This window comes from Octopus bimaculoides, chromosome 11 (genome assembly GCF_046866305.1).
Source record: "Octopus bimaculoides isolate indiv1 chromosome 11, ASM4686630v1, whole genome shotgun sequence".
Classification (NCBI taxonomy): domain Eukaryota; kingdom Metazoa; phylum Mollusca; class Cephalopoda; order Octopoda; family Octopodidae; genus Octopus; species Octopus bimaculoides.
In genome coordinates this window covers 8,143,764-8,156,127 of record NC_142938.1, presented here as the reverse complement: position 1 = coordinate 8,156,127, position 12,364 = coordinate 8,143,764, and the positions used below count along the sequence as shown (strand labels likewise).

Sequence of the window (12,364 nt, the reverse complement as noted above, 5' to 3'; positions counted from 1 at the left end):
ATTTGTAATGTATAAACACACATAACAGTTGGAGTCAGGTAACTTAGCAGCTTTGCTATATTTTGCTTCACAATAGTAAATAGGTTACTAGGCACAATATAGAAAAAAAAGAGAAGAAAGCATTAATTTTATTGATAATAATACATAACTGTTGGAATTGCAACCAAAAGTAACAATCAACTGTATCTTTTAAACTTCGAACAACTAAAGCTGTTATAAGATACTTAGTGGCTGTTTGATTTGCTAACAACAGCAGTCAATTCTTTTGGCCCACGCACTATGCTATCATAAGAAACAGAGGTATTGGAAAGGGCACTGGAGAGAAATGCCCTGGTTTAAATGTCTGTTTACGTATCATTTCTACCTGGGCCGACTTGAGGTTAAATAACCAAAAAATACAGCTAAAATGTACTTTTTACATAATTAAAAAAAAACTGATTTTAGGTGCAAGCGTGTGTGGTAACAAGTTTGCTTCCCAATCACATGATTCTGAGTTCAGTCCCATTGTGCGGTGCCTTGGGCAAATGACTTCAATTATAGCCATGGGCCTGGTTGCCGGCGAATTTTTCTGCTCTTAAAGGGATTTTATCCTTTATATATACACTGTTCAGTATTTTATGTGTTGAAAAACATTTATCTTTCTACTTGTTCTACAATACATTTCAAAACTTCAAAAACAAACTTATGTTTGTATACAAATGATGTAATATATATATATATATATATATATATATATATATACATACATATACACACACACAGACTGTGTGACACCTTGGGCAAGTGTCTTGTACTATGGCCTCCGACCGACCAAAGTCTTGTGAGTGGATTTGGTAGACGGAAACTGAAAGAAGCCCATCATATATGTGTGTGTCTTTGTGTCTGTTTGTCACCACACCATTGCTTGACAACCGGTGTTGGTGTGTTTACGTTCCTGTAACTAAGCAGTTTCGTAAAAGAGATCAACAGAATAAGTACTGGGTTTACAAAGAATGAGGGGTTGATTTCTTCGATAAAAAACCCCTTTAAGGCAGTGCTCCAGCATGGCCACAGTCAAAAATGACTGAATCAAGTAAAAGAATATACATACACACCTACGTGTTTGTTTGTTTGTCTCCAGTCCACTGCTTGGCAACCATTGCTGGTTTGTTTATGCCCCCGTAACTTAGCAGTTTGGCAAAGGAGACCATCAAAATAAATATCAGACTTTAAAAAATAAGTACTGGAGGTGGGGGAAGGGGGTTCGATCTGCTTAAATAATTCCTTTAGGGCATTGCTCCAGTTTGACCACAATCCAGAATGACAGAAACAAGCAGAAAAGGGAAAAAAACAAACAAACAAAAGACAACAGAGAGTGTTTATCAGTCGTCACCTGTCACTAAAATCCTAATTCTATTGTGTTATGGGAAAATAATAAACCCAAATTCATTTCAAAATGTCACTGACAAGTCAAGCCATGAATTGTCTAATCAAGCTATGAGTTGTTGTTTATTAGTCAAACGATAAGAGTAACTACTGACCAAAAAACTAATTAAAAATTTTCGTCTGAGCCTCTTAATCGTGACCTGAAATAAAAAACAACATTACATCACTTCTTTTAAGTGTATGTGAGTATCATAAATCTCTTTTACCTGTTTCAGTCATTTGACTGTGGCCATGCTGGAGCACCGCCTTTAGTTGAGCAAATCGACCCCGGGACTTATTCTTTGTAAGCCCAGTATTTATTCTATCAGTCTCTTTTGTCGAACCGCTAAGTGATGGGGGACATAAACACACCAGCATCGGTTGTCAAGCAATGCTAGGGGGACAAACACAGACACACACATATATATATATATATATATACATATATACGACGGGCTTCTTTCAGTTTCCGTCTACCAAATCCACTCACAAGGCTTTGGTTGGCCCGAGGCTATAGTAGAAGACACTTGCCCAAGATGTCACACAGTGGGACTGAACCCGGAACCGTGTGGTTGGTAAGGAAGCTACTCACCACACAGCCACTCCTGCGCCTAAATATATTCTTTTTATTATTTTTTCTTTTACTTGCTTCAGTCATTTTGACTGTGGCCATGCTGGAGCACTGCCTTTTAGTCAAAGAAATCGACCTCTGGATTTATTCTTTGTAAGCCTGGAACTTATTCTGTTAGTCCCTTTTGCTGAACTGCTAAGTTACGGGGATGTAAACACGCTAACATTGGTTGTCAAACGATAGTGGGGAGACACACACACATATATAGGCGAGCAATAGTGTACATATGCCACTATATGTATATATAAATATAAAGAATGGAACAAAAACACAATAGAGGACAATAAGACATCCAGACAGATAGACACTACAGAGGAGGACAGGAAAAAAAAGGATGGGTCATTCATAGCCTTGTTTCGTCAGTTCATTTACCAGATGTCCTTATAGCTTTGGAGTTACACTTGACTGTAGGGACACCTGCTACCTTGACTGACAAAAGAAGGCTACAAATGATCCTTCCTTTTTCCTGTCCCTCTAATTGTAGTTTTTTTCCATATCGTCTATCAGTCTGGATGTTGTATTGTCCTCCTCTGTTGTTTTTTTGTTCCATTTTATACATACATATATATATCTGCCTTATCCTCGAAATGTCTAGTTAGAATAGAGGCAGCTGACGAAGGATTAATTCCAAGTGGCTATCTGTTTTCCTATGTGTTTGTTCCGTTGTCTGTAGTTCATTGTTCTAACGTCCTGTACCCTGATATGCATCTATATACACATGTAGATGTAAGTATGTACATATATGTGCGTATACATGCATATATATTCTTTGTATTATAAATATATATATATATATATATGAGCGTGGCCGTTGCCAGTACCGCTTGACTGGCTCCTGTAGGATTTTCGAGCGAGATCGTTGCCAGTGCCCCTGGACTGGCTTGTGCGAGTGGCACATAAAAGACACCATTTCGAGCGTGGCCGTTTTCGTGCGGGTGACACGTAAAAGCACCCACTACACTCTCTGAGTGGTTGGCGTTAGGAAGGGCATCCAGCTGTAGAAACTCTGCCAAATCAGACTGGAGCCTGGTGTTGCCATCCGGTTTCACCAGTCCTCAGTCAAATCGTCCAACCCATGCTAGCATGGAAAGCGGACGTTAAACGATGATGATGATGATGATGATGATATATATATATACGACAGGATTCTTTTAGTTTCCATCTACCAAATCAACTGACAAGGTTTTGGTTGGCCTGAAGCTGTAGTAGAAGACACTTGCCCAAAGTGTCACGCAGTGGGCCTGAACCTCAAACCATGTGATAAGGAAGCAAGCTTCTTACCACACAGCCATGCCTATGCCTGTGTAGTTAGTGATAAGAAGGGATGCCAAGAGTAAAAATCATTTGTTTCAATCATTTATAGTTGAAGATATAGCACTGCCCCTACTGGCCTCGGAAATAACAATAATTAAAATTCTAAATATAAATTGAAGTGGGACAGGAAGATCTGTTTGAACACAACTGCTTTATTTATTTATTTTTTTAGATGTTTCAGTTTTGATTATGATAGCCACACCCTTTCCATCCTAGCTATAATTAATATCTTATAATTACTTAAATAATTAACCTTTTTTTTTAGTGAAGATCTTTAATGCCTGTCTATCTTTTTTATTTTTCAATAGTGATTCATAGAAATGTAATAATGTTTAGTTTTTTTTCACTAGTCTAGCTCTGCTCTACTTACTGTTAACAGCCACTGCTTTGTTCAGCTTGTTTTCTTGTCCAGTATGACTTCATTTCCACTCTTAAACTATAGAAAAAAGTCAGTCTCCTAATAACATACACATTTAAATTTGTAGGAATTAAATAAAGGAACATTATCTTTCAGTAGCATTATTTATTTGCGTGTTCTTCATGCCTTTTTTTCTCTTTCACTTACAAACTGTTCTAACATGTCCTTAATATGGCTGGCTTCTCAGTTGATAATTATAAACTATAGTACGTTTTAAACACTTTCTTATCTCTCTACATCCAATTACATTTTTGGAAAACAAATTTATCTTATCCTGTTCTGTGTCCTATTCTATTTTAGTGACATGAAATAACAGCCCAGATGTAATCTACGAATAATCTCTTAAGACAGCAACTGGAGCATCAACAAGGCCAAACTTTGATTTAACTTCCTCTTAATGTGCATGTGTGTGTGTGCGTGCGTAGGCTTGATAAGTTCCATGCATGAGACTCCTAAGCCTTGAGTCACTTTTGTAACTTTCTACTGATTAATATATGTATGTATGTATATATATATGTGTGTGTGTGTTGATGAAATGGCACTATATATGAAGTAACATAGAAGTAATAAATGAGAAAACTGAGCTGAGTTTATTTCAACGCAGTATTTTATATTCGCTATTTATTCACTGCTTTTCATCAGAACATGTCAACGTGTTGAGGTTTATTACAGTTTTCAAGACATGAATTATCTTCTGAAAGATAGCTTTCCGATGGAAATGATGCCAATTCTATCATAGGTTTTATATCTACAGGAATTAAACACAGAGCTGCAAGGTAATATTTGCATACTTGCCAGATGTGTACCCTCTGTGGCTCACAGTCACTTGCAGCTGGTTAAAATGGGCCAGTTTAACAGTTAATTATTGTTACGGATATAGCACATTACTAATAATGGGACGCTGGAATCCTCAGTTGCTCAGCTGGAAGGTCAACAGCACGCTATGACCTCAGACCGTTGCTACTTTTTTTTTTTATCATCAAAACACTGATCTAATTTCTAGATTCTGAAAATTGCAGTATGGAGGGCAAGATGCAAATGTGTCATCCACTGATACCAACTGTCTGGTATCTTATCTACTAGATGATGATGATCATTATCATCACCATCACCAGCATCATCCTTGTTTAAACATCCATTTGTCCATGCTTGCATGGATTGGATGGAATTCGTTGAGACTGACTGTCTATTGTGGGGATGCCCTCAATGCCATCAGTTCCCACCCATTTTCATGCAAGGTAATATTTGCTCAGACATGTCTCAGTAGATTCAAAATAAAGGACACCACTTGCATGATGGTGACACTCACGTCTATCACAACATTAAGGCAAAGAGACAAATAGAATATGTACCAGGCTTTAAAAAATTTACATTGCTCTTGTTACTTGTTGTAATAAGCTGATGGATTCCCAGGCAGCATTTATATTTTTAATGTTGTTGACACCACCAGATTGAACAGTATAGCCTAGGTGTCAAAACCATAGTGATATCTGTTTGGCAGCTGACGATGGGAATACACATTTGTTATGATTGATTGTGAATTTCTTATATCTGAGTCTCTTTATTCTGAGTTGTCCTTCATTTTTGTAAAGTGGAAAGGCTTTGTGGCGATCACTTAGATTGGTATTAAATAGTTTTTCTTCATAGGTATTCTCATTAGGATTAGATTGGTGTCTAGTTTTGGGCGATTCTGTGACATATATGTATGTATACAAAAACACACACATAATTAGATTCTTTCAGTATCCCTCTACCAAATTCACCCACAAGAGGTCTAGGGTCAAAGTAGAAAACACTTGTTCAGGGTAACCTGTAGTGGGACTTATTCTTTGTAAGCTTGGTACTTATTCTACCAGTGTCTTTTGCTGATCCACCAAGTCACGGGGACGCAAACACAGATATAAAGACACACAAACAAGTTGGTTAATAGCAGTTATATCCAGTATAAGATGAAGTCTCAAAAAGGCCGTCTACTTAAATCACAGAAAGCAAAAATGGCTTATCAATCCTTTACAATAATGACTTTTCTGAAAATATTTAACACATAAAGTGCAACAGGCCACAATTGTGGCCCAGATAGATGCATTTAATTTATGGGTGTTTGTTGGGGTCTAATGTCACTCAAACGCTCCGATACCTCGCAGATGATGTAAAATTTGCCACCATTATATACTAAGAAACTTGCTACCATTATATACTATGTGTGCATGGTAGTCTCATTTTCATAAAATGTACTCCAGCAGTCTATGCTATGTAAGTGCAAATCCTAGCGCTTTATGGGTTAACTATGTATGTGAAACGAAGTGGTTACAAATAAGAGTAAAAAGCAAATTGCTGACAATGTTCAAAGTAAATTCGATAATAGCAAGGGAGAGAACTCTGTACGTTAGATGCTGACAAGACAGTTTGTTTCCCTCAGATATTGTCTTAAAAAAATAAACAAAAACAAACCAACGAAGAACACAAATTCTAGTTTTAAATGATGTCTGTAATAAAGACTATGGAAATGAACAAAATATACAAGTGAATGATAAAGTTCGACCCAGAATGATATATAAAGACACAGCTTATTATCCGAGATAAAAACAATAACAAGCATAACAGCATCTATGTTAGACACGGACAACTTTTTGTCTGAAAGGAAGGCTTGACGATGTTACTAATTTTAAACCAGACCATAACACTACAGTAATAATTTATTTAATAACACTATAATGAAGTACAGGGAATACTATTTATTGACTTTGTTAAGCAGATGTACAAAACTGATTGAGGGGGCTAATGATTTAGGGCCACACTGCTAAAACTAAAAAAAAAATTTTTTTTAATTTAACAAACCAGAACACCATATATTACATCAAGCAGAGTGAACAAAATTGACCAAGAGAATTAAAAGAAATTGGTCAAATTAACAGACTCCAACTTCAAGATTTATGTTAGAAAATTTCAACAAAAGCAAGTTATAACAAGAGCACTCAGAGAGTGCAAACCTCCATCAAGGCAACACCAACGTCCTCTCAATGATTAGCCAGAGAGGATTTTAAAAATGAGAATATCTGAAACAAACTCGACTGCTCTCACAAATGAGAATACTAAAAATGAACCCGACCGCTCTCAAAAATTAAGTTAAAAAAAAAAAAAAAAAAAAAAAACGGAAAAATAATCCAGAATCCTTGTCCGATACTGAATCGATCTCAAAACCAAATCAGTTTGTGCCAGTCACGAGGCCAAACATCCCTGAAAGTTTCATCCGAATCCATCCAGCGGTTCTTGAGATATCTTGTCCATGGACAAAAAGACACAACTGAAAACAATACCTCTGCCTTCGCTAAGGTGGAGGTAATAATAATTCTCTCTACTATAGAGACAAGGCCTGAAATTTTGGGATAGGGCAGACCCCAGTCCTCAAATGGTACTAGTTTCATTGAAATCCAAAATGATATGTGCTAATGATTCTGCTATTTGCCACCTTAAAATAATCGCAACAGAATTAGTGATAATAAAAGACTGCAGGTTGCCAATGCCTGAGTCCTTGTCTTGTAATAACAATTGATAATTTAGTTATTATTTCATTAAATTCTTGTATAAATTAAAAATATTTAAAAAATGCTTTTAGAAACTAAATATAAAAAAAAAAAAAAAAAAAAAAAAAAAATTTACTGTATCACCAATTAACAAACAGGATTACTTGTGTTGGATTTGTGATTTTGTTTTCTTCTTCTTCAAATCAGCAATCTTTTAGTTTGTGATCACAAAATGAAACTGGAAATATCACAGTATCTGATAACCCTAACCCAAAATTTCTTCAGATTCTTGTTTTTAACAAAGAAGTAACGTGTGGGTGGGAGGGGGGAATTACCCCTCTTATCCCCACTGCGACCAGTTTTTGATTTAAACTATTTTTTCTCAATTTTTTTTTTTTAACTGCTTGTTTAAAATATGGTTATTACAACATCGATTACTTATATTAATTTTCCACTTTCAATTTTTGACCATAAACTGAAAGAAAGCTTCAAAATCAAACGCAAAGATAATTTTTGGTGACATATTAGCTCCCATTCCTTGGCATTAATTTAAGCATAGTTAACATAGACCAAACTAGGAATTACCCATATGAAACACTATTAATCAAGGTGTTAAAAAAAAAAATTCCTTGCTTATAATTTATCAAAATTCAAACAGGTATACATTTACCAATAGAAAATGATGCAAGAAAATGAAGTAAAAATGATAGGGACAATAGACTGTTACCATAAACCAGAATGAGATAACAGGTGAGCTGTTTTAACAGCTTTGTTTTTTTAAAATTTTTTTTTATTTTAAATTCTCAAAGTCTTTTCTAACTCCCATTTTAAAAGCAAATAAGTGCTCTGATATTCTAGTATAGTCACATTCGAATATGTTTATCTTGAAAAAACCTAAGACTTTGAATGAATCAGGGACAACAAGGTGAAAAAGTGATGCACATTTTAAAACAATGATAATGACAATATTAATGATTAAGTGTTTTTTTTTTCCTGTGGTCTGTGATTCCTGGGTGAAAAGAAGCTAGAAGATCAGGCAAATATGTTGAAGATGAAATTAAAAAAAAAAAAGAAAAAGAAGAAAAATAGCAGTAAACAAAAAAGTAAACATAAAAAACAGCAAATCAGTGGCAGTCTAATGAACATTTATAGAATCTGTCTGTTAATGAGTGATAGGAGACAGAGAATGCATTTGTGTACGCAAACACAAATGCCTGTGACAGTGTGTGTGTGCATGCAGTGAAGAGTGAATATGAGGAAATGAACACAAACTAAATAAATCTAATAATCATGTTACAAAGCATGCAAGTCAGACAGAACTCAAAAAACAATAAAGTCTTTTTCAATACGCAAAAATGATCTTTCATAATAAATACGTAAATTATATTTTAATTTACCTGCTTATCGTTTATTTATATATGCTTGTACAGCTTGAAATATAGAAAATAAAAAAAAAAAAAAACAACAACCCCAACATGACTTTTTAGCTAAATCGTTCAGGATTCAGGTTATTTTGTCAAATGTAATGCTTATTTTACTTGTTTCAGTCATTTTGACTGTGGCCATGCTGGAGCACCGCTTTTAGTCGAGCAAATCGACCTCAGGACTTATTCTTTGGATGCCTAGTACTTATTCTATCGGTCTCTTTTGCCGAACCGCTAAGTTACGGGGACGTAAACACACCAGCATCGGTTGTCAAGCGATGTTGGGAGGACAAACACATACATATATATATATATATATATATATACATATATACGACGGGCTTCTTTCAGTTTCCATCTACCAAATCCATTCACAAGGCTTTGGTCGGCCCGAGGCTATAGTAGAAGACACTTGCTCAAGGAACCCGGAACAATGTGGTTGGTAAGCAAGTTACTTACCACACAGCCACTCCTGCGCCTCATGTTTTTTGAAGTAATGATGCATTATTGCATAGCTTTGAGATTTTTGATGATGTGATAGCATACTTTTGGAATGACATTGTAAGGTAGGTGTGAGAGGCCAGATCTAGCCAGTCTGAACATAAAATAGGTAGAATATTCGAGCCGGGTATGGCCAATTTAAATGTAGGGTTAAAGGTTGTAAGTTCAAGCCTTGCTCAATGCTCTACGTCATATGAAAGATTGGGATCAATCTTGGACTGGTCAATAGAATATTGACGTCCAGCTAATGGCAGAGTGGCAGAAATAATAGATATACAATATTACAACACCACTGTTGACATAGCTTTCATTCTAGCAGGAGTTGATAAAATTTGCCATGCAACTGATCCAAATAAAATGGAAAATAACCATCATTGTATTTTTTCTACCTGTTTCGTGAGATTCTTGACACAAAACTGTATGCTGAAACCGGGACTGCAGCATTTTGGGAGGGTAATTCTGCCAACAAAAACACAAGCACTGACTGCAGTTCACTTCTTTAATTTATTCATGAAGGTTTTTCGCTACGCTTATGTAATTTTTTTTACAATGCGTTTCCTGAAACGCAGCAGTGTAACTAAAAAATATGACAACTTGATAAAGAAATTAATAACTCAGACATCTTTTAACAATAATGTCCTTCCCACATGATACAGCAATATATTATTGTAAAATTTGCTGTGAGAATCTGATTGCATCAATAAGTATTATGTGTGTGCGTGTGAAATTACCAACAAATTTATTTCAATCATTTCCATTTTGCTTCATCAATAAAGCCTAATGTTTCTCAAGTTATTTAAGAACAAATCTCACGATGGGCAGATAATTCAAAAGATACCAGTTTTACGTATTTAAAATGAAAATACCTTTCAGTAATTAAAATAATAATAATAATAATAATGATGATGAAAGAAAAACAAAAGCATTGAAAAAGGCAAAATAAACTAAACATAAACAAGCAGGGATTCGGTTTTCGGTGCAAACAAAATTCTTGGAAAGTACAGATTAGTAGTATGGCATGCTGGATAATGGAACAAAATATCACAGTGTCCAGTTGACAATGGCCACACAGAAACCTATGATGAACCTTATTTGAGAACCTTCTTCGCATTTGCTTTAGAGATTGTGCTTAATAATAATAATAATAATAATAATTCTATGTGTGAAATTTTAGATGGATAAAAAAAAAATAACAACAACCAAATCCATAGATAAAAACATCACATTGACTATAACAATATATCTTTCTCTCTCTTTTTAAACACACACAGACATTTATATTATATATATACACACACACACACACACAAACGTATGTGTATGTATATAGATATATATATATACATATATACACACAAACATACATGTATGTGTGTGTGTATGTATGTATATATATATATATATATATATATATATATATATATATATATAAGCATGTATGCACGCATACACATATTTAGACAAATAGGACATAGTAAATATATACATTCATACATATGCATGTGAAAATGAGAATTAAGGAGTTCCAAATTTATATTTGTTGTTTTAACTTAATTTTCACCCAGCTTCTGTAAAAGGATTTATAAAAAAAAAAAATTTTTTTAAAATAAAATAAAGAAAAAAAAAACACCATCTGAATACAATTTAGAAATCATTGGTTTTTGAGAGAAACGTTTTGAACATAAGTTTACTATAAAAAAAAAAAATATATATATATAGAAATAACCCCAAAATTAGAAATTCTATATTGAACTAAAACCAACGTTTTTATGAAAAGATTGAAGAAGGAATAAATGTAAAAAGAAAAGAAAAAGAACAAGAAGTGATTAAGAGAAAAGTTTTTTAGGCAATTGGATCTGTATTCACTGCAAGAATATTAATAAGAAGACAAAAAAAAAAACAAAAAAAAAACAACAAAGAAACCCAAAAGACATTGAAAACAAAAGAAAAAGAGAATCTGACAGTTTTCCTTGTTTGGATTCAGTTTTTCCTTGGTCCGAAAGACAGCATAAGCAATGGAAGTTAGATAACAATAGGATAATCATTGTTTGAATAATAGTCAACACACAGATGCTTCATTAATGATGCTTTCATCACAACAACAAGATTATTTCAACAATCAATTTATTACTGGAGATAATTATGGTAATGTCAATGAAAGGGGAAAAAGATTTCCATGCAAGATAATACCTGATGGCAGGCGCCGGGTCACTCAGAAATTATGTGTGTACTTTAGATAAACTAGGGAATAAGAAAAGAAATCTGCTTTCAACTGCACAAATGAAGGATCACAAAATAAGAAATTCAATAATTCATCATTTTATGGGGTTTTTTTCTTCTCTCTCTGCTAAGTAAGACAATACACACATCCTTGGGATGAAGAGGCATCGGATGTCTTCCAATAAAATCAAATATTTCAAACAATCATAAGCATTCACTTTATATATAGATATATATATCTGTGAGCAAATGTTTGTGTGCGTGTATGCTAATGTTTTGCGATTTGAAAAGCAACAAACAGAAGGACAGTGATGTTGGACAGTCTGATAGAAATTAAGGACTTTGAAAATTAGCACTACGGCTAGGCGTAAAGTAATATAAAAGTAATTGTAGGGTGGATATGCTAGAGTAGAAACAACGGAAATATTAGCTCAACCTGTCAGGAATTGCAATGTCCCTGTTTTCACTGCATATTTCTCTATTGAAGTATTTTTGTTAGTATAAAATAGTTCTACCAACATCACTTCAAGGTTTCTAGTATTATTACTGTGATACCACAGAATTTTTTCATGCCTATATACATACATAAAATCAAAATAAGCAACAGGATATCCTGTTACTCATTTTGATTTTATTCACCTTACTTCGAGCTGTGTCGATAATACCAGACTGACTTGGTGCTTCAACTTAAGTACCTAATTCAACTGAATCTTAATTACTTATATATATATATATATATATATATATATATATATATATATATCAAGTGAAATCGAAATTGAACCAAATTCGATTACTGGCACCCATGCCAACGTCTCCTTCATTGAACACTAAACTCGGCTTGCAAAGACCTGTTGGGGCAAGTGAAATCGAAATCGTGATGGCACCTGTACTAGTAGAGCGCTAAGAGCACCGTCCGATTGTGATC

General features: G+C 34.4%; 1 protein-coding gene across 23 annotated transcripts in view; it reads right to left on the bottom strand.

The window, feature by feature from the left end:
- LOC106880892 (uncharacterized) overlaps positions 1-12,364 on the bottom strand; it is a 225,556-nt gene that overhangs the window by 23,905 nt on the left and 189,287 nt on the right. For 8 of the 23 annotated variants that reach the window (XR_016243577.1, XR_016243576.1, XR_016243579.1 and 5 more), the window contains one exon: positions 11,407-11,457. The exons of the other annotated variants lie outside the window; for them this stretch is intronic. Coding sequence is in view for 4 of the 8 variants with exons in the window: in XM_089359376.1 (XP_089215502.1) it covers positions 11,449-11,457 (9 nt within the window). In the remaining 4 variants the exon portion in view is untranslated. The remainder of the gene's footprint in view (positions 1-11,406; positions 11,458-12,364) is intronic. 23 annotated transcript variants of the gene reach the window in all.